The sequence below is a fragment of the Chlorocebus sabaeus genome, chromosome 14 (assembly GCF_047675955.1).
Source record: "Chlorocebus sabaeus isolate Y175 chromosome 14, mChlSab1.0.hap1, whole genome shotgun sequence".
Lineage (NCBI taxonomy): Eukaryota > Metazoa > Chordata > Mammalia > Primates > Cercopithecidae > Chlorocebus > Chlorocebus sabaeus.
Genome location: NC_132917.1, coordinates 84,919,610 through 84,942,930, shown reverse-complemented (window position 1 = coordinate 84,942,930; position 23,321 = coordinate 84,919,610). Strand labels below are relative to the sequence as shown.

The 23,321-nt window shown below is 38.9% G+C and overlaps 1 protein-coding gene across 1 annotated transcript in view; it reads right to left on the bottom strand.

Annotated features, from left to right (window-relative positions):
• DNAH6 (dynein axonemal heavy chain 6) overlaps window positions 1-23,321 on the bottom strand; it is a 313,929-nt gene that overhangs the window by 15,850 nt on the left and 274,758 nt on the right. The window contains exons 65-70 of the mRNA XM_007970043.3: window positions 21,772-21,932; window positions 19,872-19,960; window positions 18,923-19,069; window positions 17,361-17,499; window positions 9,495-9,614; window positions 8,262-8,383 (exon numbers count right to left, since the gene is read on the bottom strand). Of these exons, the coding sequence (XP_007968234.3) occupies window positions 8,262-8,383; window positions 9,495-9,614; window positions 17,361-17,499; window positions 18,923-19,069; window positions 19,872-19,960; window positions 21,772-21,932 (778 nt within the window). The remainder of the gene's footprint in view (window positions 1-8,261; window positions 8,384-9,494; window positions 9,615-17,360; window positions 17,500-18,922; window positions 19,070-19,871; window positions 19,961-21,771; window positions 21,933-23,321) is intronic.

Sequence of the window (23,321 nt, the reverse complement as noted above, 5' to 3'; positions counted from 1 at the left end):
TTCTTCCTTCCTTTTCTTCCCTTTTGGAGTCCCCAGTGTCTATTGTTCCCATCTTTATGTCCATGTGTACCCAGTGTTTAGCTTCCACTTGTAAATGAGAACATGAAGTATTTGGTTTTCTGTTTCTGCATTAATTCACTTTGGATAATGGCCTCTAGCTGCATCAATTTGCCGCAAAGAACATGATTTCATTCTTTTTTTTGTGACTGTGTAGTATTCCATGGTGTATATGTACCACATTTTCCTTGTCCAGCCCACTGTTGATGGGCGCCTATGTTGATCCTATGTCTTTGCTATTGTGAATAGAACTGCAAACATATGAGTGCATGTGTTTTTTTTTGGTAGAATGGTTTATTTTCCTTTGAGTTGATACCCAGTATGGGATTGCTGGGTTGAACATTACTTCTATTTTCAGTTTTTTGAGAAATCTCCAAACTGCTTTTCACAGGGGCCAAACTAATTTACAATCCCACCAACAGTGTATAAGCATTCTGTTTTCTCTATAACTTCACCAACATGTTATTTTTTGACTTTTTAATAATTGCCATTCTGGCTGGTGTGAGATAATATCTCATTGTGGTTTTGATTCACATTTCTCTGATGATTAGTGATGTTGAGCATTTTTTTCATGTTTGTTGGCTGCTTGTATTTTTCTTTTCTTTCTTTCTTCTTTTTTTTTTTTTTGAGACAAAGTTTCACTCTTGCTGCCTGGGCTGGAGTGCAATGGCATGATCTTGGCTCACTGCAACCTCTGCCTCCCAAGTTCAAGCGATTCTCCTGCCTCAACCTCCCGAGTAGCTGGGATTACAGGCTTGTGCCACCACGCCTGGCTAGTTTTGTATTTTTAGTAGAGACAGGGGTTTTCCATGTTGTTTAGGCTGGTCTCGAACTCCCGACCTCAGATGATCCGCCTGCCTCAGCCTCCCAAAGTGCTGGGATTACAGGCATGAACCACCGCGCCTGGTCGTCTTTCTTCTTCTTTTTTTTTTTTTGAGAAGTGTCTGTTTATGTGCTTTGCCCCCTTTTAATGGGGTTGTTTGTTTTTTGCTTGTTGGTTTCTTTAAGTTCCTTATAGATTTTGGATATTAGTCCTTTTGTCAGACGCATGCTTTGCACATATACTTTCCCATTTTGTAGGTTGTCTGTTTACCCTATTGATAGTTTCTGCTGCTGGGCAAAAGCTCTTTAGTTTAATTAGGTCACAATTGTCAATTTTTGTTTTTGTTGCATTTGCTTTTGAGGCCTTAGCCATAAATTATTTGCATAGGCTAATATCCTGGTATTTCCTAGGTTTTCTTCTAGGGTTTTAATAGTTTGAGGTATCACATTTAATTCTTTAATCCATCTTGCATTAATTTTTGTATATGACGAGTGGTAGGAGTTTAGTTTTATTCTTCTACATAAGGTTAGCCAGTTTTCTTAGTACCATTTATTGAATAGAGTGTTCTTTCCCCATTGTTTATTTTTGTCGACTTTGTTGAAGATCAAAGGTTGTAGGTATGTAATTTTATTGCTGGGTTCTCTACTCTGTTCCATTGGTCTATCTGTCTATTTTTTGTACCAGTACCATGCTGTTTTAGTTACTGTAGCCTTGTATAATGGCTCTGGCTTTGTTCTTTTTGCTTAGAATTGCTTTGATTATTCAAGCTCTTTTTTGGTTTCCTGTGAATTTTAGAATATTCTTTTCTAATTCTGTGAAAAATGATGTTGGTAGTTTGACAGAAATAGATTCAAATGTGTGATCGCTTTGGGCAGTGTGGGCATTTTTATAATATAGATTCTTCCAATCTGTGAGCATGAAATGTTTCTACGTGTGTCATCCATGATTTCTTTCAACAGTGTTTTGTAATTCTTGTAGAGATGTTTCACCTCCTTGGTTAGATGTATTGTTAGGTATTTTATTTTTCTTGTGGCAATTGTGAATGGCATTGTGTTCTTAATTTGGTCCTCAGCTTAAACATTATTGATGTATAGAAATGCTACTGATTTTTGTACATTGATTTTGTATCCTGGAACATTACTGAAGTAGTTTAGTAGGTCTAGTAGTCTTTTGGCAGAATCTTTGGGATTTTCTAGGTATAGAATCATACTGTCAGTGAAGAGAGATAATTTGACTTCCTCTTTTCCTATCTGGACGCATTTTATTTCTTTCTCTTGCCTGATTACTCTGGCTAGGACTTCCAGTACTATTAATATGTTGAACGGGAGTGGTAAGAGTGAACATCCTTGTCTTGTTCCAGTTCTTAGGGAAAATGCCTCCAATTTTTTCCTGTGAAGTATGATATTGGCTATGGGTTTGTCATAGATGGCTCTTATTACTTTGAGGTATGTTTTTTCGATGCCTAGTTTGTTGAGGGTTTTTACCATTAAAGGATGTTGGATTTTATTGAATGATTTTCCTGCATTGATTGAGATAATCCTATGGTTTTGTTTTTAATTCTGTTTATGCAGTGAATTACACTTATTGATTTGTATGTTGAACCATCGTTGCATCCCAAGAATAAAGCCCACTTGATAGTGGTGGATTATCCTTTTGGGGTGCTATTGGATTAGATTTCCCAGTATTTTGTTGAGGAGTTTTGAGTTTATGTTCATCAGGGTTATTGGCTTGCAGTTTTCTCTTTTTGTTGTGTCTTTGCCACATTTTGATGCTAGGATGATACCGATTTCATAGAATGAGTTAGGGAGGAATCCCTCTTCTTTGATTTTTTGGAATAATTTCCATAAGATTGGTCACCAGCTCTTCTTTGTATATCTGGTAGAATTTGTCTGTGAATCTGTCTGGTGCAAAACTTGTTTTGATTGGTAGGTTTTTAAAATTGTTGATTCAATTTTGTAACTCATTATTGGTCTGTTTAGGGTTTCTATTTCTTTCTGGTTCAATCTTGGGAGGTTGTGTGTTTCCAAGAGTTTATCCATTTCCTTTAGATTTTCTAGTTTGTGCACATAAATCACATAAATATATTCGTAGTAGTCTCTGAGGATCTTTTATATTTTTGTGGGAGCAGTTGTTATGTCACTTTGTCATTTCTAATTGTGCTTATTTGTATCTTCTTTTTTGTCTTTGTTAATCTAGCTAACAGTTTATCAGTCTTTTTTATCCTTTCAATGAGCTAACATTTTTTTTTGTTGACTCTTTGTATGCTTTTTTCTTTTTGGTCCCAATTTCATTTAGTTCTCCTCTGAGTTTAGTTATTTCTTTTCTTCCGCAAGCTTCGAGTTTAGTTTGTTCTTGTTTTTCTAGTTCCTTTGGGTGCAACATTAGGTTGTTAATTTGAGATCTTTCTATTAATATCTTTTTGATGTAGGCAGTTAGCTTTATTCACTTTCCTCTTAACACTGTTTCTGTTGCATCTCAGAGCTTTTGGTATCTTGTGTCTCTATGTTCATTTGTTTTAAATAATTTTTTGATTTTTGCCTTAATTTCTTTGTTTACCCAAAAGTCATTCAGGAGCAAGTTGTTTAGTTTCCATGTATTTGTGTGGTTTTGAGAGTTCTTTTTGGTATTGATGTCTAATTATATTCCACTGTGTTCTGAGAAGATGCTTGGTATGATTTTGATTTTTTAAATTTGTTGAGACTTGCTTTATGACCAAACATGTGGTCAATATTAGAGTATGTTTTGTGGGCAGATGAGAAGAATGTATATTCTTTCATTATTGGTGGAATATTCTGTAGATGTCTATTAGGTCCAATTAGTCAAGTATTGAATTTAAGTCTAGAATGTCTTTGTTAGTTTTCTTCCTTCATGATCTGTCTAATGTTGTCAGTGGAGTGTTAAGTCCCCACCTCTGCTGCTTCTCTGATTATTGTGTGGCTGTAAAAGTCTTTTCTTAGGTAGAAGTAATTATTTTATAAATCTGAGTGCCCCAATTTTGGGAGCATATATATTTAGGATCATTAAATCTTCTTGAATTGAATTATTTATCATTATATCATGCCCTCTTTGTCCTTTTTTACTGTTGTTAGTTTACGGTCTGATTTCTCTGATACAAGAATAGCATTCTCTGCTCTTTTTTATTTTGTTTGCATGATAGATCTTTTTGCATCCCTTTACTTTGAGCCTATAGTTGTCATTACATGTGAGATGGGTCTCTTGAAGACAGCAGAAGGATGGGTCTTGTGTTTTAATTCAGTTTGCCACTCTATGTCTTTTAAGTGGAATGTTTAGGTCATTTATGTACAAGGTTAATATTGATATGTGAGGTTTTGTTTCTGTTGTGGTGTTTTTGGCTAGTTGCTTTGTAGTCTTGATTATGTAGTTGTTTTATGCAGTCTGTAGGCTATGTACTTATGTGTGATTTTGTGGTTACATGTATTGTTCTTTCATTTCTATGTTTAGGATTCCCTTAAGCATCTCTTGTAGAACTGGTCTGCTGGTGCCAAATTCGCTCAGTGATTACTTGCTGGGGAAGTATTTTATTTGTGTTTTGTTTATGAAGCTTAGTTTGGCAGGATATGAAAATCTTTGCTGGAATATCTTTTCTTTTTTTTCTTTTTTTTGAGACAGAGCCTCACTCTGTCACCCAGGCTGGAGTGCAATGGTGTAATCTCTGCTCACTGCAACCTCTGCCTCCTGGGTTCAAGCAATTCTCCTGTCTCAGCCTCCGAGTAGCTGGGATTATAGGTGCATGCCCCCATGCCTGGCTAACTTTTTGTATTTTAGTAGAGATGGGGTTTCAACGTGTTGCCCAGGCTGGTCTGGAACTCCTGAGCTTAGGTGATCCACTTGCCTCTGCCTCTCAAAGTGTTAGGATTACAGGCGTGAGTCACCGTGCCTGGCCCAGGAATTTATTTTAAGAATGCTAAAAATGGGCCCCCAATCTCTTCTGGCTTCTAAGTTTTCTGCTGAGAGACTGCTGTTATTCTGATAGGATTCCTGTTATAGGTAATATGGCCCTTTTCTCTAATGACTTAATATTTTTTCTTTGGTTTGACCTTGGAAAGTCTGATGACTATGTCTTAGGGATGGTCAGCTTATACAGTATCTTGCAGGAGTTCTCTGGATTTCTTGTATCTGCATGCCAACTTCTCTAGTGAGATAGGGGAAATATTCTTGGATTATATACTCCAATATGTTTTCCAGTTGCTTACTTTCTCTTCTCTCCAAGGAGTGATAATAAATGGTAGATTTAGTCATTTTACATAATCCCATATTTCTCAGAAAGAAAAGAGAATCTTAAAAAATTCTCTTTATTTTTTTTTTCTGACTGGGTTGATTCAAAGGACCAATCTTTGAGTTCTGAAATTCATTTTTCTGCTTGGTCTAATCTGTTGTTAAGGCTTCCAGTTTTGTTTTGATACTCCTGTAGTGAGATTTTCAATTTCAGAAGCTCTGTTTTGTTCTTTCTCAGTATAGCTGTATCATCTTTTAAACCTTGGATTATTTCTCTGGCTTCTTTGCATTGGACTTCAACTTTCTATTGGATCTCATTGAGTTTCCTTGCCACACATATTCTGAATTCTGTTTCTATTACTTCAGACATTTCAATCTGACTAGGATCCTTTGCTAGGGAACTAGTGTGATCCTTTGGAGGTAACAAAGCACTCTGGCTTTTTGTATTGCTGAAGTTCTTGTGCTGATTTCTTCTTATCTGAAGGAGTTGATGCTTCTTTATCTTTCTGAATTTGCTTTTGTTTGAATGGAGTTTTTTGACTTTTTGTTCTTTTTTTTTTCCTGGAGGATATAACTGTTGTGTATGTTGTGTACAACCAATTGGCTTTGTTTCTGGGTGCTTTCAGAGCGGCAAAGCTCTATATGGGTTCTTTGGTTATGTAGAGGTTTACGCAGCGTGTTTGACAGGCACTGCTTGCAGCAGTTATTTTTGTTTGGTATGGTAATTCTGGCTATAGTCCAGTAGATGGTGCTCAATAGAGCCAGCACATAGGCTCTTAGCTGCAATAGCCCTCAGTGGGGGTGGAGGCACTAGGGAAGTGCAAAAAACATGCTCCTCCAACTCAGTTACCTTCAGCAGGGGTGGGTCCAATGGAGAATCACAGAAAAGCAGCTTACTGCAGTACACACACTTACCAGGCCCCAACAGGAAGGGCTCCAACGGGAAGGCGGGTGAGGGTGGAAAATGAGAGATGTTCCCTCTTTAAGTCCATTCCTAGGTCTTGGTGGTGTCTCTTTTAGTGGCTGGTGTCACACTCCCATTTCCTTTGTCCCAAGTAGGGCTTTGGTGGAGTGTGCTCCCTCCTTTCTTAGGGGCAGTTTGCACCAAGGACTGTCTCTAGAAGACCCTTTACGCCTTAGGTAACTGCCCATCCCCTGTGCTTGCCAAAGTTAGAATGAGTTGTGGAGTATGTTGGCAGGTGGTTTGGTGATGCAGTTGTTCAAAGGTGGAGGCTCCCTGGACAGGGTAGTGGCACTGCCAGTGTGCAACCAATATGGCACCTGCTGTCTAGGCTTCTCAGCCCAGTGAATAGTTATGGGGCCTGCCCACCTCATGCTCCCTGACCCGGTGGGTCTCCCTCCAGTCTCTGCCCAGGTAGCAGGCCCAACCAGCTTGGCTTATCCCAAGCCATTTTTGTCCAGATCCCTGAGCCAGCCCAGGCATTCTGGGCTATGGAACTCCATAAGGGAGAAGTGGTGGCTGTTAGGCCATGCCCATCTTGGAAAAAGGAGGGGTGGGCTGGGTGCAGTGGCTCACGCCTGTAATCCCAGCACTTTGAGAGGCCGAGGCAGGTGGATCGCCTGAAGTCAGGAGCTCGAGACCAGCCTGGTCAACATGGTGAAACCATGTCTTTACTAAAAATACAAAAATTAGCTGGGCGTGGTGGCGGATGCCTGTAATCTTAGCCTACTTGGGAGGCTGAGGCAGAAGAATTGCTCATATCCGGGAGGTGGAGGTTGCAGTCAGCCGAGATCGCACCACTGCACTCTAGCCTGAATGACAGAGCGAGACTGTTTCAAAAAAAAAAAAAAAAAAAAAAAAAAAAAGAGGAGTGACCAGCTCCCATGCTGGCATACAAACCTGTGCCATACTCTTTTTTGTGTTCCCCTACTTGAGCTCAGGCCACAGATATCAACTTGATATCCCTGGGTGGTGTACTTGAGTCCTGGGGAGCTGGGAGTAGAACTGTGGATTTTTCCCCTGGCCCCTAGGGGTCAAGCACTGGCTGTGATGGGGGTGGTGAACTACTCCTGGGCTGCCAATAAAACACTCAGGCAGGGCCGTGCAGGCTGTGCTGTGGGCACTCTCCCACAGGAGCCGCCTCAGAGGTGGTCTTGGGAGGGGCCAGCAGGCAAAGGGGTGCATGGAATAGATGCACTTTGGGCCTGTAGCAATAGTGGTGAGGCCTGTCTTGAGGCATGAGCATGCTCAGGCTCTGCTATTTCCTGGACTGGCAGATAGTAGGAGCTACAGCCACTCAGTGTAACATAGAAAGCCTTGGGGGATGAATGTCTGTGGTAGCGTTATCCTGCAGCTGCACAGCATAGCAAAGCCTTCTGGGCTCTATGTGGGTTCAAACTGTGCCTCTGCTTTTTCTTTGGGCTGCTCTGCCTGCCAGTCCAAAGGTCTGTGGGGGTCACAGGAGCTCCTGTGTCTAGGATCTCAGAAGTCCATGGCAGGAACGTGGTGCCCTGGGGTTCCTTCACTGACTCCTTCTTTAGGTCCAGTCCAAGTCCAGGGGTTGGTTCTGGTGCCTGATGACTCCGCGCAGGCCTAGGGTCATGGGAGAGCTTTGAGTGCACGCTGAAGAGCTTGGACTACCCTTAGGTAATGGTGCAGCATCACAAGGTCTTACACAGAGGAGTAAAACAACCCAGTTTTCTCTGGGTTATGATCTGACACTGTGACCACGCTTTTAATAAACGGTGTTTTAATTTATCTGCTTTGGACATTTGTCACTGTATTTTTATCATTGAATCATGTATGGATCCACAAACCTTTGTGTAATATGACACAAATGTGCCCAGCCTGGTAGAAGAAGGGCAAAGGGAGAGGGTTATATCATTATTGAAATCCTCATGTAATTGTTGGATTGTGATCAGGTAGATTATGGATGGACTAGGCAGAAGGCCGGGAGATGGAGGGGCTTGGCCAGTGACAGAGAAAATGCGTGACAGTCTTAGGATTCTGTGAAGGACCCAGAGGTAACAGGCTAAATTGGAACCAAATGTTGAAGTCAAGGTGAAACAATTATTTTATTTATTTAGGAAGATCATAATTTCCAGAGTGAGTAGGGGTGATTATTGATGTTTTGCATTTCTATACACAACAGAAATATGTATTTTAAGATGAAAGGCCACATACCTGGAAGACTAGATTGGCATTTTCATGCATTCCAAAAATTTCTGGGTCATCGATCAAAGGCAGATTTTCAATGTAGTCCTTAAACTCTTGTAGGCTGTCAGCCATGGGTGCAAAATAGATACCTGTTATTAAAAACACAGAAGACAAATATGTCTCAAATAGACTGGCTTTGTGCTGCCAAGTTTGATTTTTCTTTGTGTGGTGCAGATGGTGGCTGCAATCAGCTGGCTCATGTAGCAAGGGGGATTGTTTTTTCTAAGCTTTCATGCTTTCATGGCTGTGTCTAGTTTTGTTACCTTTTCTTCAGGCCTTGAGAATCTGATTACTGTCCTAACCTTTCAAATGCCTTCTCCAGAGCATTTAAAGATGCGGAGAATCCAGGGATATGCTGCTGAAAAGTGTAACTCATGAAGGGCTCCAAATCTATGCTGAAAGGTGTAACTCATTAAGGGCTTAAATTTATGCTTGTGTTAGAGATTGCTTTCATATTTGTTTGATAAACAACAGCCTTCTCTAATTCCCCAAACTAAAAGCTACATTGAAATCTAGGGTTATTCGACTGTCTATATGATTGCAGGATATACAGTTGAATCTTATTGGCTGTGACTGACGCTCAATGGTAGGAGCTTTTATGAGCTTGTACTAATCAAGTTGCTCCTTCCAAGGGGATCAACACTCAGGACAATTAATCTGTTTGCTGTCTGATTCGTAATGAGCTATCTCCAACTCACAGATCTGGTTTTTACTCAACTTGCTGTAATAGACATTTTCATTTCTGTATTTAAAAAACTTTTACATAGTAGTAGTAATAATATTTACTATGATTTAGAGACTGGGTCTTGTTATGTTGCCCAGGCTGGATTTGAACTCCTGAGTGCAAGTGATTCTCCTACCTCAGCCTCCTGAGTATCTGGGACCACAGACATGTGCCACTATGTCTGGGTGTTTTATTTGATTACATTCAAAATACACTAGAACATAAGAGTGAAAACAAATTTAGACACAGTGCAATAAACTTTAAAATGGAAGTAATTCAAAGTAGTTACCAAGCACTATGTAGCTCTGTGATCCTACTATCAAACCAGCTCTGAAAGTGGCCAAGCATGGGGATAGGGTGTGGCTATAAGAGGGTTGTGGAGACCCGACACAGACAGCCCCTGGATGGGAAACTGAGAGATGCTGTCAATGACTTATTGGGAAAGGCCTTTCCTGTAATATTGAAAAGTCATTTACCTGATTCAGAGTATTTATAATCTTCTTCTAATGTTTCAGGAGAAAAAAATCTTTTCAAGATAGTACGAAGGCATCTTTGATCCCAGCTGTCTGTGACTCTACCACCATAGGTAATTTCACCTGAAAATAAATATGTATTTTGAAATTATTGCTGTTTTTAAAAAATTGATAGGCATACCTAATTTTAAAATTTTAACGTTTATTTATGTACACATTTATTTGGTACTGAAAATGGAAAGCACACAACAGAATTTCCTTCCACCACCCCCCTCAAAGATAATAGAAGTCAATTTTTGAAAAGTAGAAAAAATCTACTATATGTACTCTACTATCATTATTTTGCTGTTTTAGTTTTCAGAAACTAAAGCCACTGAGCTCTATCTACATATTTCTTTTTTGTTTTTGTTCTTTTGCTTTGAAATAGTGATTTTGAGTCTTATCATTGATTGCAATATTCTAAAGCATACACATTTTCCATCAAACAGTGCTTCTTTCGGAGCCAATGAGTAAAGCAGAATCAAGTATTTGTAGCAAGCCATTCAACCTCTATACATTCCTTATTAATTATTGCTATCAGGGTAAGGAGGAAAGATAGATTCAAAGCAAAAGGGACAACTCACTTCACAGTAATGATAAGGAATTATAACTGATTAGTATCCCATCTCTCTTTCCAAAGAGAAGCTACTTGCCATGTGTCATCCCCAAACTATGTGTAGCAAGGAAGCACACTGGAATCTATTGCTGATATAATTTCTTTAAAATTCCAGATCGATTGCTACAATTCACCATTCACCACTGTAGTGTTCCTGGAAGGATTTCACCTGTGATACCAACATTGTCAACTTCTGAATCCTTCAACTGTTGATCCATTCTCATCTCTATTTCTTCCATCATGTCAGGAAGAAAAAATTGTTTTTTCTTTCTCTTTCAAGCTGACATGGTTGGTTGAGAGAAAGTTATTTCAGTCTTTGGAATCTCAGTAATTTATTTCTTCCAAGACAGGAATGTCTTTATCTGTACATCCTGTAGAGATGCCTGTCTTCCCTCTCCTGCTGGAGTGACTCTTGTCAGTCTTGTTGGATAAGACACTCAGGGAGAGGGGAGGGGAAGTAGGTACCAGGGCTGATGGTTAAGTTGCTGAATCCCTGTGTCGGCAATTCCAAGAGGTAAAAAGGAGATGTTCTGTATCTTTCTAGGAGTATTCTTTAGTGACCTTCTGGGAAATCTTGGAACATAAAGTTGGGTTAAATCTCTTCTGTGGGTCCATCTAATATGGCCTGACTTGAAACTCCTCTTGGGTCCTTGGCGCTGGAACATAAAGCTCTAGTTTCTCCAATTGCATGATGATGTCAGGGGAAGAAGGGTGTCCTAACATATATTATTCTAAAATAAGTTTCTAACTAAAATATCTGCATTTTGACAAGAAGCACAGAAGTGTTTTCCTTACGAATCAACAGATTTTGTGCTTCTCCATCCAGATTTGACTCTATCCTTTTTCTTGGGTCAAACTGAATAAACAAGGAACTCTGTCATTTTGACTCAGGGTAGACATCTCACAGCTCACTTTCAAGAAGGAGTCTTCTGGCTTTGGTCTTCTTAGAAGAGGGGCCGTGTGTGTGTGCACGCCCGTGTGTGTGTGTGTACGTGTGTGCGTGCATGTGTGTGTGTGTGTGTGGTGGGGTCCACCATCCATGCCACCGCCTGGTCTGGCCCCAGCATCATGGTTCCTGTGGGTCCCACTGCAGAACCTAACATAGTGGCTTCCCCTTTCTCTTCCTTTCCCATCTCTGTGGGCTGACTTGGGGATGATCCAATAAAAACTGGAGAGGCCTGAGGTTTGACTTTGTCTTTGCCAACTTTGAGCTCAGATCCACCCCCAATACCACTCCTGGATGTGTGTATTGCTGTAACCTACACTATAAAATCTGAAGGTCCTCCTCCAATCCCAAATACCTTCCAGTATTTAAAGCCTCCTAAATATCTCTGTTTATTCTCTCCTGTCTAGTTTCCCCACTGGTATTGCTATGTCTTCATGTTCAATCCCTCATTTTGCTTTTATTATAGCTTTGTGAATTGTTGCACCTCTTCCTAACCTAAAAGACCATAATTGCTAACCAATGTTTATAAGTTAGAGCAAAATTTATTAGCAAGACACATAGGCCTTTCAGGATATGCCCCTGGCTTACCTTTTTTAGTGTTCTTGAAGACACAACTGCCCTCCATACACACTTCCTCTTCTGGAGCTAGTTTCTTTAGTAGTGCCATGTCCCACACACTGCTGGCCTCCCCTCACCCCTGCACCTTTATTGAGGTTTAGTTGGTATCCAAAAAATGGCACACAATTAATGTATACAACCTGGTGAGTTTTGACATATGTATATACTTATGTTGCTATCTCCACAATCCGTATGGTAAACATATCCATGGTCTCTGACAATTTCTTCATGCCACCCACTGTTTTATTGTGGTTAGAATACTTAACATGAAATCTACTCTCTTGACAAATTAATTTAAAGTACAAAATACCTTATGATTAACTGTAAGTGCTATATGGTACAACAGATCTCTGTAACTTACTCATCTTGTATAACTATAATTTTATACTTACTGAACAACAACTCCCCATTTTCCTCCTCCCTCTATCCTGTGATAGTCACCATCCTCTTGTCTACTTCTAGACTTTTGACTATTATAGAGGCCTCATATAAAAGGAATCATGCAATATTTGTCCTTCTGTGACTAACTTATTTCATTTAGCGTAATGTCAGTCAGGTCCATCCATGTTGTCACAAATGGTAGGATTTCTTTTTTTTTTAAGGATAAATAGTATTCCATTGTATGTATATACTATACTTTCTGTATCCATTTATATGTTGATGGCTATTTGGGTTGTTTCCATATTTTGGCTACTATGAATGATTCATTATCTCCATCAGCTTTTGGTAGGCAGACATCCAGAATCTATCATAATAGTACTAATCAATATTTTATGAATTAATCCATAAACTAATGCCTAAAAAACTCGCCATTAGCAAGTATCGCCACCTGGATAAAGTATTGTCTTTTTACTCCTATCTTTTTTAAAAAACCAGTTTCAATGAGATATAATTTAAAAAACCATAAAATTCACATAAAACATATATATAAAAGAATATATATTGAATATATATATTCTTTTATATATATATATATAAATTCATTAATTTTTGGTAAATTTACAGAGTTGTCTACCCATCATTGCAATCTAACTTTAGAACATTTCCATTTCCCCCCAAAAGAAATCTTGTGTCCATTTGCAGTCAGTCCCCATGTCTACTCCCTGTCCCATGAAACCACTGAACTACTTTTCATCTCTATAGACTTGACTCGTCTGGAAATTTCATATACATAGAATTGTACTTGTGGACTTTTGTGTCTGACTTCTTTCACTTAGCATAATGTTTTTGAGATTTATTTATGTTGTTTATGTATCAGTACTTTATTCCTTTTATGGTGGAATAATATTCTGTTTATGGATATGCCATATTTTACTTAGCCATTCACCAGTTATTGGACATTTTTGGCCATTATGAACAATGCTGTTGTGCACATTTGTGTACAAGTTTTGTTTTTGTGTGGGTTCTTTTTTTGTTGTTGTTTTTTGAGATGGAGTTTCACGCTTTCACCCAGGCTGGAATGTAGTGGCCCTATCTCGGCTCACTGCAACATCCGCCTTCTGGTTTCAAGTGAGTCTCCTGCTCCAGCCTCCTGAACAGCTGGGATTACAGGTGTGCACTACTAAATCCAGCTAATTTTTGTGTTTTTAGTAGAGGTGGGGTTTCTCTATGTTGGCCAGGCTAGTCTCGAACTCCTGACCTTGTGATCCACCCACTTGGGCCTCCCAAAGTGCTAGGATTACAGGCATGAGCCACTGAGCCCGGCCTTGTGTACAAGTTTTCTTGAGGACATACGTTTTAATTTTTCCTGAGTACATATCTAAGAGTAGAATTGCTGAGTCATGTGGTAACTTTGTTTAAACATTTTTTCAAGGCAGCAGAACAATTTTACATTGCCACCAGCAGGCATGAGGGTTCCAGTTTTCTCATATGCTCACCAGCATTTGTTATTGTCTTTTAAAATTATGGTCATCCTAGTAGGTGTGAAGTGGCATTTCATTAGAGATTTAACTTTCATTTTCCTCATGACAAATTGAGCATCTTCTCATGTGCTTACTGGGCATTTGTGTGTTTTCTTTGGTGAAATGTCAATTCAAATCAAATCTTCAACCATTTTAATATTGAGTTATTTTTCTTATTATTGTTGAGTTGTAAGAGGTCTTTATATACTTTGGATACAAGCCCTTATCAGATATATGATTTGCAAATATTTTCTCTCAGTCTGCATCTTGCCTTTTCACTTTCTTGATGGTATGTGTTGAAGAGTAAAAGTTTTAATAATTTTTTTTTTTTTTTTTCTGAGATGGAGTCTTACTCTGTTGCCCAGGCTGGAGTGCAGTGACACAATCTCGGCTCACTGCACCCTCTGCCTCCCGGATTCAAGCGATTCTCCTGCCTCAGCCTCCCGAGTAGCTGGGACTATAGGCGCCCGCCACCATGCCCAGCTAATTTTTTGTATTTTTAGTAGAGACGGAGTTTCACTGTGTTAGCCAGGATGGTCTCGATCTCCTGACCTTGTGATCCACCCGCCTCAGCCTCCCGAAGTGCTGGAATTACAAGCTTGAGCCACAGCACCCGGCCTAAGAGTAAAAGTTTTAGATGTTGATGAAGTCCAATTTATTTTCTCTTTTTTTGTGTCATATCTCGGAAGTCAGTGACTAATCCCAAGTCACAATTTTCTCCAAAGCTTTCTTCTGAGAGATTTACTTTTTTCTGTTAATTGTAGGTCTGTCACCCATTTTGAATTAACTTTTTTATATGGTATAAGGGTTCAAATTTATCCTTTTGTGGATGGACACCCAATTGCCCCAGCATCATGTGTTGAAAAGACTATCCTTCCCCCATTGAATTGTCTTGGCACCATTGTTGAAAATCAGTAGTCATAAATATAAAGGTCATTTTTGGATTCTCAATTCTGTTCCACTGATTTATAAGCCCATTCTTTTTAAAAAAATATAAATGTTATTTCTCAACACGAGGTCCATCAATTCAAGACATTTTTGTAAGCAATGATACCAGCCATTCAGTCCATCCCTAAAGAACTGATGGTCCTGGGAGTTTAACCATGTCAATGCAGTCTTTTTTTATATTAACAGAAGAAAAATGGGTGCCCTTTAACAAAATTTTAATATTAGGAAACATAGAAGTCAGAGGGAGCAAAATCAGGTTTGTGAAGTGAATACCTAATGATTTCCCATAAAAACTCTTGCAAAAGTGCTCCAGTTTGATGATAGGCCTGAATAGCACTGTTGAAGTGAAGATTGACTCTCTGGTGAAGTGTTCTTAGGCATTTTTTCTGCTAAAGCTTTGACTAACTGTTTAAAAATACTCTCATAATAAGCAGATGTTATCATTCTTTGGCCCTCCAGAAAGTCGAGAAGCAGAATGCCTTCAGCATTCCAAAAAACTGTTGCCATGAGCTTTGTTCTTGACTAGCCTGCTTTTGCTTTGACTGGACCACTTCCATCCCTTGGTAGTCATTGCTTTGATTGTGCTTTGTTTTCAGGATTGTACTGGTAAAGCCATGTTCCATCTCCTGTTATAATTCTTCAGAGAAATGCTTCAGGATCTTGACTGCACTTGTTTAAATTTCCGTCGAAAGCTTTGCTCTTGTCTGCCTCTGATCTGGATGTAAAAGTTTTGGCACCTATTGAGTGGAAAGTTTGCTCAACTTTAATTTTCAGTCAAAATTGTGTAAAATGAACCTATTGAGATGTCTATGGTGTTGGCTGTTGTTTCTGCTGTTAATTGTTGGTGCTCTTCAGTGAGGGCATGAATAAGATTAATTTTTTTCTTTGCAAATTGATGTGGATGGCCTACTGCTGTGGGTTTCATCTTCAACACTGTCTTGGCCCTTCTTAAAACTAGTTATCCATTTACAAACTGCTACTGATTTGTTTGGGGCATTGTCCCTATGAACTTTTTGTAAAGTATCAATATTTCACCATTCTTCCATACAAGCTTCACCATAAATTTGGTGTTTGTTCTGCTTCAATTTTAGCAGAATTGATGTTACCCTGGCAAGGGCTTATTGCAAATTGATGTCTTATCCTTCTTAGTGCCTCAAACTAGATCCAGAAACAGAATTTCCAACACAGATTAAAAATCCAAATTTGTAAGAACTGGAACACCTTTCTTAATTTTCCCATAAAATCAGTCTCATTTGCAGCAATACTTTGGGATATTTGTTGCTGAGATGTCCTGTTTTCTTCAGAACAACTTTTTGACAGCTCTGAGACTCTTTGGACCAAGACTAGGTGCTGGAGGGAACAGTGGATGGGTGCCACATAAAAAGAAATCGACCTGATAAAGGCTCTGCTCCCTTCATGCCAGAAACAAAAAATGTGTTAGAACTATGGTCACCACTGCCAAGTCAAAATCTATGTCTATTCTTATGCCAGTGCCACAATGACTTGTTGTAACTTTGTAGTAAATTTTGAAATTGGGAAATGTTACTCTTTTGACTTTATTCTTCTTTCCGTGATTGTTCTTGCCATTTGAGGCCCTTCACATTTTCATATTAATTTCATATGAATTTATAATCAGCTTATCAATTCCTGCAACATGCCAGTGAATCTGGGTGTAACAGTCTGCTGTTACATAGGGATTGCATTAAATCTACAGATCAGTCTGGCAAATTACTTTTTACCTCCACAATTACTTCCACAGCAATAGAGACTGAGGTAACCTGAAACATCAAGGATTCTAGGAGAGGGAGAAGGAAAAGAAAAATGAGAGACGGGAAAATTCAGGGCAAGCAGAGGATACCAGAGAACAATTTTGCCTACATCACCACTTTGCTAAACAATTTTGGTCCCAATGGGATGGCTTGGGGCAGGAGTACAAAGTAGCCTCCCAAATTACAGGGCTTTCCCTATTGGTTCACTCTGGGGACTGGTCCTAAACTATTTTTACTGTTATCTTGCTGCCTTCATCTCAAACATGTTTTAAGGTTTCATTTTGCCTTTTAGGCTGTAGATCACCTGATACCCTTCTGCTGTTTTGCATTTCCCTTACTTGCCAATGAAAATTATCCATTTCCTTTCTGTCCCTTTTCAGAGCTCCTCCTTCTCCCACTTCCCAGTGCAAATATCCTCTCCCTTACTACTTGAGCCCACATGGTCCAAATTGGTTCTAATTTTGGCAACAAGATCCCTATGTAGTCACAGTTAATATTTACCAAAAATTTAATTCCTGAAAGATTTTTTCTTTTTCACAGGTATATCTGAATTAACAGGTCTCTACTAGTCAAATAATGTTTAGGTTCTTTTGAATTTAAGATCGTGGATTCTGGAGGTTACACTGTCTGGGTTCAAATCTCGGCCCCAGCACTTTGTAAATGGTGTGCCTTAGTTTTCTTATGTGTAGAACGGTGATAATAATAGTGCTCACATTGTAAGGTTGTTATGAGGATTAAATCTGCTATTTCTTGGGAAGTGCTTAAAGGGGTGCTTGGCATGTAGCAAGCACTGTTTTTCCTATTATTATTATTATTTGAGAAAGCAGCTGTCCCATTTTCTATGTGTGAATATTCTAATGATGTCCTGATGTGTTCTTCTCACAATCTTGTCTTCACACAAGGAACATCAAAAATCACCATCACTACTATTAAACACTGGGGGAGGACACCATCTTTGTAAGGGCCAGGTGGGAGTAAACCAAAAACTTTGTGGTACATAGATGGAAGCCCTGGCCACAAGAACGTACTCACCAGTAATATAAATCAGTGCATCCCAGGGAATCTTTCCTTCTTTACAATAGAGGTTGAGGTTCAGTAAAGCACATTCCCTGTCACTGTCATTAAATTCATAGCAGATATTCCAACCAAGGGGGCCAAACTTCTTTCTCTCCTAGAATGAAAAATGAAAATGGTCTGAAACAAAATTTGATAAAATAAATTCTGTGTAATATATTGGAAACTAAAAAGAAGTTTCCATTGAAATTGGGCATCCCCACACTGCAAAATCAGGAAAATCATGTGGCTCAACTTCAGCTAGGCTTTCACCAAACAGAGGAAGCACCTCTTCCTTCAATACTGGCTCCTCCCCATATTTCCAAAAGAAAATTTGCTATTACTAGAAATTGGATAGACCTGTCAAAAGAACATTTTTCTTTCAGGGTAAAATAAAGCATTTTTTCATCACAGTAGGAAAAAAAAATTTCACCTGTAGTCTTTTGGCATAAAATTATTGACCCTGTAATTATCTATCTGGTGGAGAGAACTACTCCCTGCTGTTTTAAGGAGTCTGTCCATGATTTTTCAGTTATGCCACACATAGAACCATATTTTTGTTTCATGGCATACCATCATGAAATCCTCCCCCAACCTCCTTTGTTATTTCCCTATCCTACCTTAATTTCTTAAATTTGAAACTGATAATTATGCCAGAGGTTTGGTTCCAAGTTCCCTGCTCTTGATCTCAAAATTTTCCTAAAGCTTAAACTACCTCCGCATCTCAGGTGCTTTTGTTAGCGGAACAAAGGCCTCACACCCAGAACCCCTCCCCTGATCCCAACCTGTCAGACCTCCCCTAATACCTTTTAACCTATTTATCTTATATCTGGCATATTTTCTTTTCTTTTCTTTTTTGAGACAGAGTCTTTCTCTGTCACCCAGGTGGGAGTGCAGTGGCACGATCATTGCTCATTCACCCTTGACCTACCAGGCTCAGGCAATCTTCTCACCTCAGCACCCAAGTAGCTGGGACTACAGGTATGTGCCACCATGCCTGGCTATTTAAAATTTCTTTTTTTGTAGAGATGGGCTTTCGCTGTGTTGCCCAGACTGGTCTTGAACTCCCAGGATCAAGTGATCTGCGCACGTTGGCCTCCCAAAATGTTGGGATTATAAGGATGAGCCACTGTGCCCAGTATGATAATTTATTTATTTATTTATTTATTTATTTATTTATTTATTTATTTATTTATTTTCTGTAGACCACACACATTTGAAAACCGGAAAACTAATATAATAAATATGCCACCTATGAGGAAATCTATTTTGTACTTGTTGAACTGAATTGAACCTGCTCCATTCATCCAACTGATGATATTTTGTAGGCAGATCAGACGAGAGGTGAGAGCTGAATCTGTGAAACATGGAGGCAAGGGGAGTATAGAGATTGAGAGCTGAATGAAAACAACTTGGGTTCAGACACAGAATGGAGTCTTCAGCATTTCACAATGACATTTACAAGCTTTCACTTAATTATTGCTATTTATTTCACAATACACTTCCTTGTTGCTATTAAAAAGCAGAGTTAATAAGTGTACCTGAATAATCGCATGGAAGAAACAAATGCCAAATATTATTTGCCTCCATTTTTTTCCAAGTATATTTTCTTCAAAAAACGAAGGTGTCATTTCAGTAAATGCTCGTCTGATATTTGCACGTAAGCCTTTTGGAGGCTCATTGGTCACCTGGATTTAGATGAAATATACATGGCAGAGAGAGTGATTTTATAGATTTGCGTTATTTCTGAATAACACACAGACTGAAAGCCATTGAGATGATGTAGATAGCTGATGTTCATGGGGAGGTAGGGACCATTCCTGGCATGTTTGAGCCTGCTTTGTATCTTGCTCAGGCACAGTCCAGGGAGAACATGGAATGGCAGGGTTCTCAGACCTACAGTGGTTGGACCACATGTTCAACAAGAACCTCAGACACTTCCACTTAGTGTCCATTTTTTCTAAACACAGGCCAGAAAGTATGCTCAAGGTTTCCTCATTGAATTTTGCATCATCCTGACATACGGCATTGTCCCATAGTTTGTCCCCTGATGTCCCATGACATGGGACAGGGAGGGAAGAAGCACCTCTTGTTCCTCATATGTAGAGGCTTGCCATAGATCATAAACTTCCAGCATTAAAATCCAACAGCCATACTAGTATGGCTTGTAGGCTTTCCTGTTTCTCAAATGCTGAAACATTCCCTTAACTCTGGAAGGGGTTCTCTTCTCATCACTCTGTACCCTTAACATTTTCTTGTGAGGGTGAGAGCTGGAAGAGCTGAATACCAATAGGACTAGAATATGCAAGGACGGGGTTGGGCAATCATTTCCCTGCTTGTTAAAGATGAAAATATACTGACTTCACCTCCCCATCCTGGCCACGCAGACCCCCACATGCTTCTGTGCAGGCTCTGATATCCTTGGAGGCACTAGATGAATATTCTGAAACCAACCATTTCACCATTGTTCCAACCATATGCATACATTACCTTGACAGAATTTTGAAGAACTGTAACAGGAAATGTATTACTAGGCATGGAGCTTAAAAAAAGTCGAAAAGTGTCCTTGATAGCACTATCTGTTTAAAACAAAGAAAAAACAACAAAAAAGGAAAATGTTTAGTTGGTAGTAGCACTTTTCTATAAGAAACAATTATTCTATAGAAGGAAAAAATGCTATAGGCTTTGTTTAAAGACCTAGTTAATGTATTACAAGTATATTGTAAACTGTTTTAAAATGGGAGTAAGATGCGTTGTTTTAGAAACTTCATGTTAGGAGGGTTTGGCAGTCAAGAAGCAGGCACATTTGGGTAAATACATTAGGAACATGTTAATTTTTAATAGTTGCTGAACTATTAAGGGTCTTATCTTTGAAATGGGAAACACTTTCAGTTGAAAAAGAGGGCAGTTATTGCCCACGTATTTATTCTCATGAGGATTTTTTGACCATTCAATTTAACACAAGTGGCATGAAAATGACCAACATCAGAACTTAAATGGTTAGGTTATAAATGATTATAGCAAGGGCTAGAATAGGACTTTTCTATCCATTTAAGTTTAGTAAGCACTTAAAATACACAAACAACTTCAGCTGGCTTCATTAGCCCATCCAGTCTCCTTGAAGAACTGGCAAATGCTCTCGTCCTAGTTATAGTGAAACTGAACGGCATCTCCATATTCTGGAGGCTCATGTAGTACCACCACAGCAAATTGCTTTTTTGATGTCTCTCTAACATTTCTTTCTTAATTATATTCCTAATCATTGGGGACCTCTGACCAGTACTGAAGACCTCCTTGTCATTTCTCTTTAATTATTTAAATAGAAGTAAGTCACAGGCCCAGCAGGAAGCAGGCCATCTCTTATTTGATTGCAAAGGAATGGAAATAGTGGAGATTATGAATGGTGGATAAAAATGAGTCCTTAACTTTGTTAGAAGCAACCTGCAGAAGGCTTGGGGGTGAGGGCAGGGGGCCAGGAAGTGAAGGGCCTTTAGGGGAAGGCTGCTAAACCCTGAGCTGGCTCAGTGAACAGTGCAGACTGGGGACTCTGGAAAAGAGCAGCTCTTCACCTTAATAAGTAGCACTAAATAAAGTGATTTGCAAGATCATCTGCATAGCTCTTACCTTTCCAGAAAGCTTTCTGTAGTGAGGGCACAAAGAAAGGCCTCAGAGAAAGGGCTCTCTCTGGATATGCTTGCCTGGAAGTTCTACCCCAGGCCTTCACAGCAGAGTGGTAGAATAGGACCCACACAATTTGCTACCAATAAAATTGTTCCTGAGGTTTTGGTTATTTTTATACTAACACTTTAAAATGAGTAGATTTTAATTCCACTTCCTCTCTTTGCAGCCCATTACACTTTCTTGAGTAGGCAAGAAAGTGGTGAGATAATAGCTAGTGCCAGCAACTATGAGTAATGCTGGGCATGCCCATGGGGTGGTGTGGCTCTGAGGCACATGTAAAGGTTAGTTGTCATGTGGGTTACAGAGGATAAAAGGTGGTAAAAAACTACTCTAAGGGAATTGGTGGTAATTTGAATTCTGTTCCTTGACATTTCTCGTTATATAGGGAAAGATTTAATTTCTTTTGTTTGTCCTAAGTATATTTTTCTTTTTAATATGCCTATAAGTAATAAATTCAAATGACCTCTCATAGAAGGCAATAAGAAACAGAAATGATCCAGTGGATCCTAGCCTCAACTTGTAGTTCTGAAGGCCTTTTATCAAACCCTAGTTGTGTAAATTAGCTAAATCTGTCTAGATCTCAAATTTCTCCTCTTTAATATAGGGAAACATAGTGCCTACAATAATGAATTACTATAAGGAATGAATTCAACAAGAAAAGGTTACATTAAAATGTTATTATTATGCAAGGGCTATGTGCTCAACATACCTGGATCTGTGAAGGTTTTAATGAGCTCTTCCATTGCCAACATCCAAGAAACAGCAAGATGGCAGTTTTGCAAAAATACCCAGTTTCCTGATTTCATTGCATCCTTGATCATTTTTTCAGCAATAGGTCCCTGTCCTTGCCCCAGTGAAATTGACTGCACCCTGAATTAAACAGCAATAACAAAATATCATCTTATGCTATTTTAAAGCAAAATCAATATCAAGAAACGTAAATACAGTAGACTCTTGCTTAGGATATATATATATATACATTTTGAATCCTCATTCCAATAGCAGTACAAATATGTTTTCCTTATTTCTTGTTTTTAAAATATTTTTACCATGACCCACATAGAAAAGTGCAAAAACCGAATATACAGCTCTACAAATGATCACAAATCAATACCTGTGGTTGAGAAGAGAACTGTGCTGATATACCAGAGACATTTCTCTTATGCCTTTCTCCACCTCAATGATTTCCCCTTCCTTCTTCCCACAGGTAATCATTATCCTAACTTCTAGCAACACTACAGATCACTTTTTAAACACTTAAAAAATTAAAGTCTAACATATATACAAAAAAATACATATTATTAGTGTATGGCTCAATGAATTCTCACAAAGCAAATGTGCACATGTATCACCATCCAGGTCAAAAAACAGTACCTCTCCTTATCCCAAAAGGCAAAACAATTTTGAATTCTAATGCCATCGATTAATCACACAGCATCTGTGAAAGCCAATGTGGGAAACTAGCTACAACTAAGAAACCTGTGCAAAGCGTTGGCCCTCTGAAAGCACCCAGAAGCAAAGCCAATGAACTATACACAACATACACCACAGTCAAACCCTCAAAGGAAAACAGGAATACAAAAATAAAAAGCCTCAATGAAATGACAGAAACTTGAAAATGATAAATACTAGCCCTCTTGGATAATTAGGAATCAGCAGAAGAACTCTGGCAATTCAAAAAATCAGTTTCCTTACCTCTAAATGATTGCAATGGATCCTACCAGATTGAAACATCTGAAATGACAGATATAGAATTCAGAATCTGGATGGCAAGGAAGCTCAATGAGATCCAAGAGAAAGTTGAAATCCAGTCCAAAGAAGCCAGTAAAATGATCCAAGAGTTGCAAGATGACACAGCTATATGAAGAAAAAACAAAACTGAACTCCTGGAATTGAAAAATGACTACAGGAATTTCAAAATACAATTGGAAGCGTTAACAACATACTAGGCCAAGTCAAAAAAAGAATTTCAGAGCTCAAAGACTGGTACCTCAAAACAACCCTGTTAGGCAAAAATAAAGACGAAAGAATTTAAAAAATGGAAAAGCCTATGAGAAATATGAGATTATGCAAATAGATAAAACCTATGCCATACTGGCATTCCTGAGAGAGAAGAAAAGGTAAACAACTCAGGTAACATATTTGAGAATATAGTCCTTGAAAGTTTCCCCAACATTGCTAGAGAGGTTGACACGCAATTTCAGGAAATTCAGAGAAACCCTAGGAGATGCTATATAAGAAGACCATCCCCAAGACACA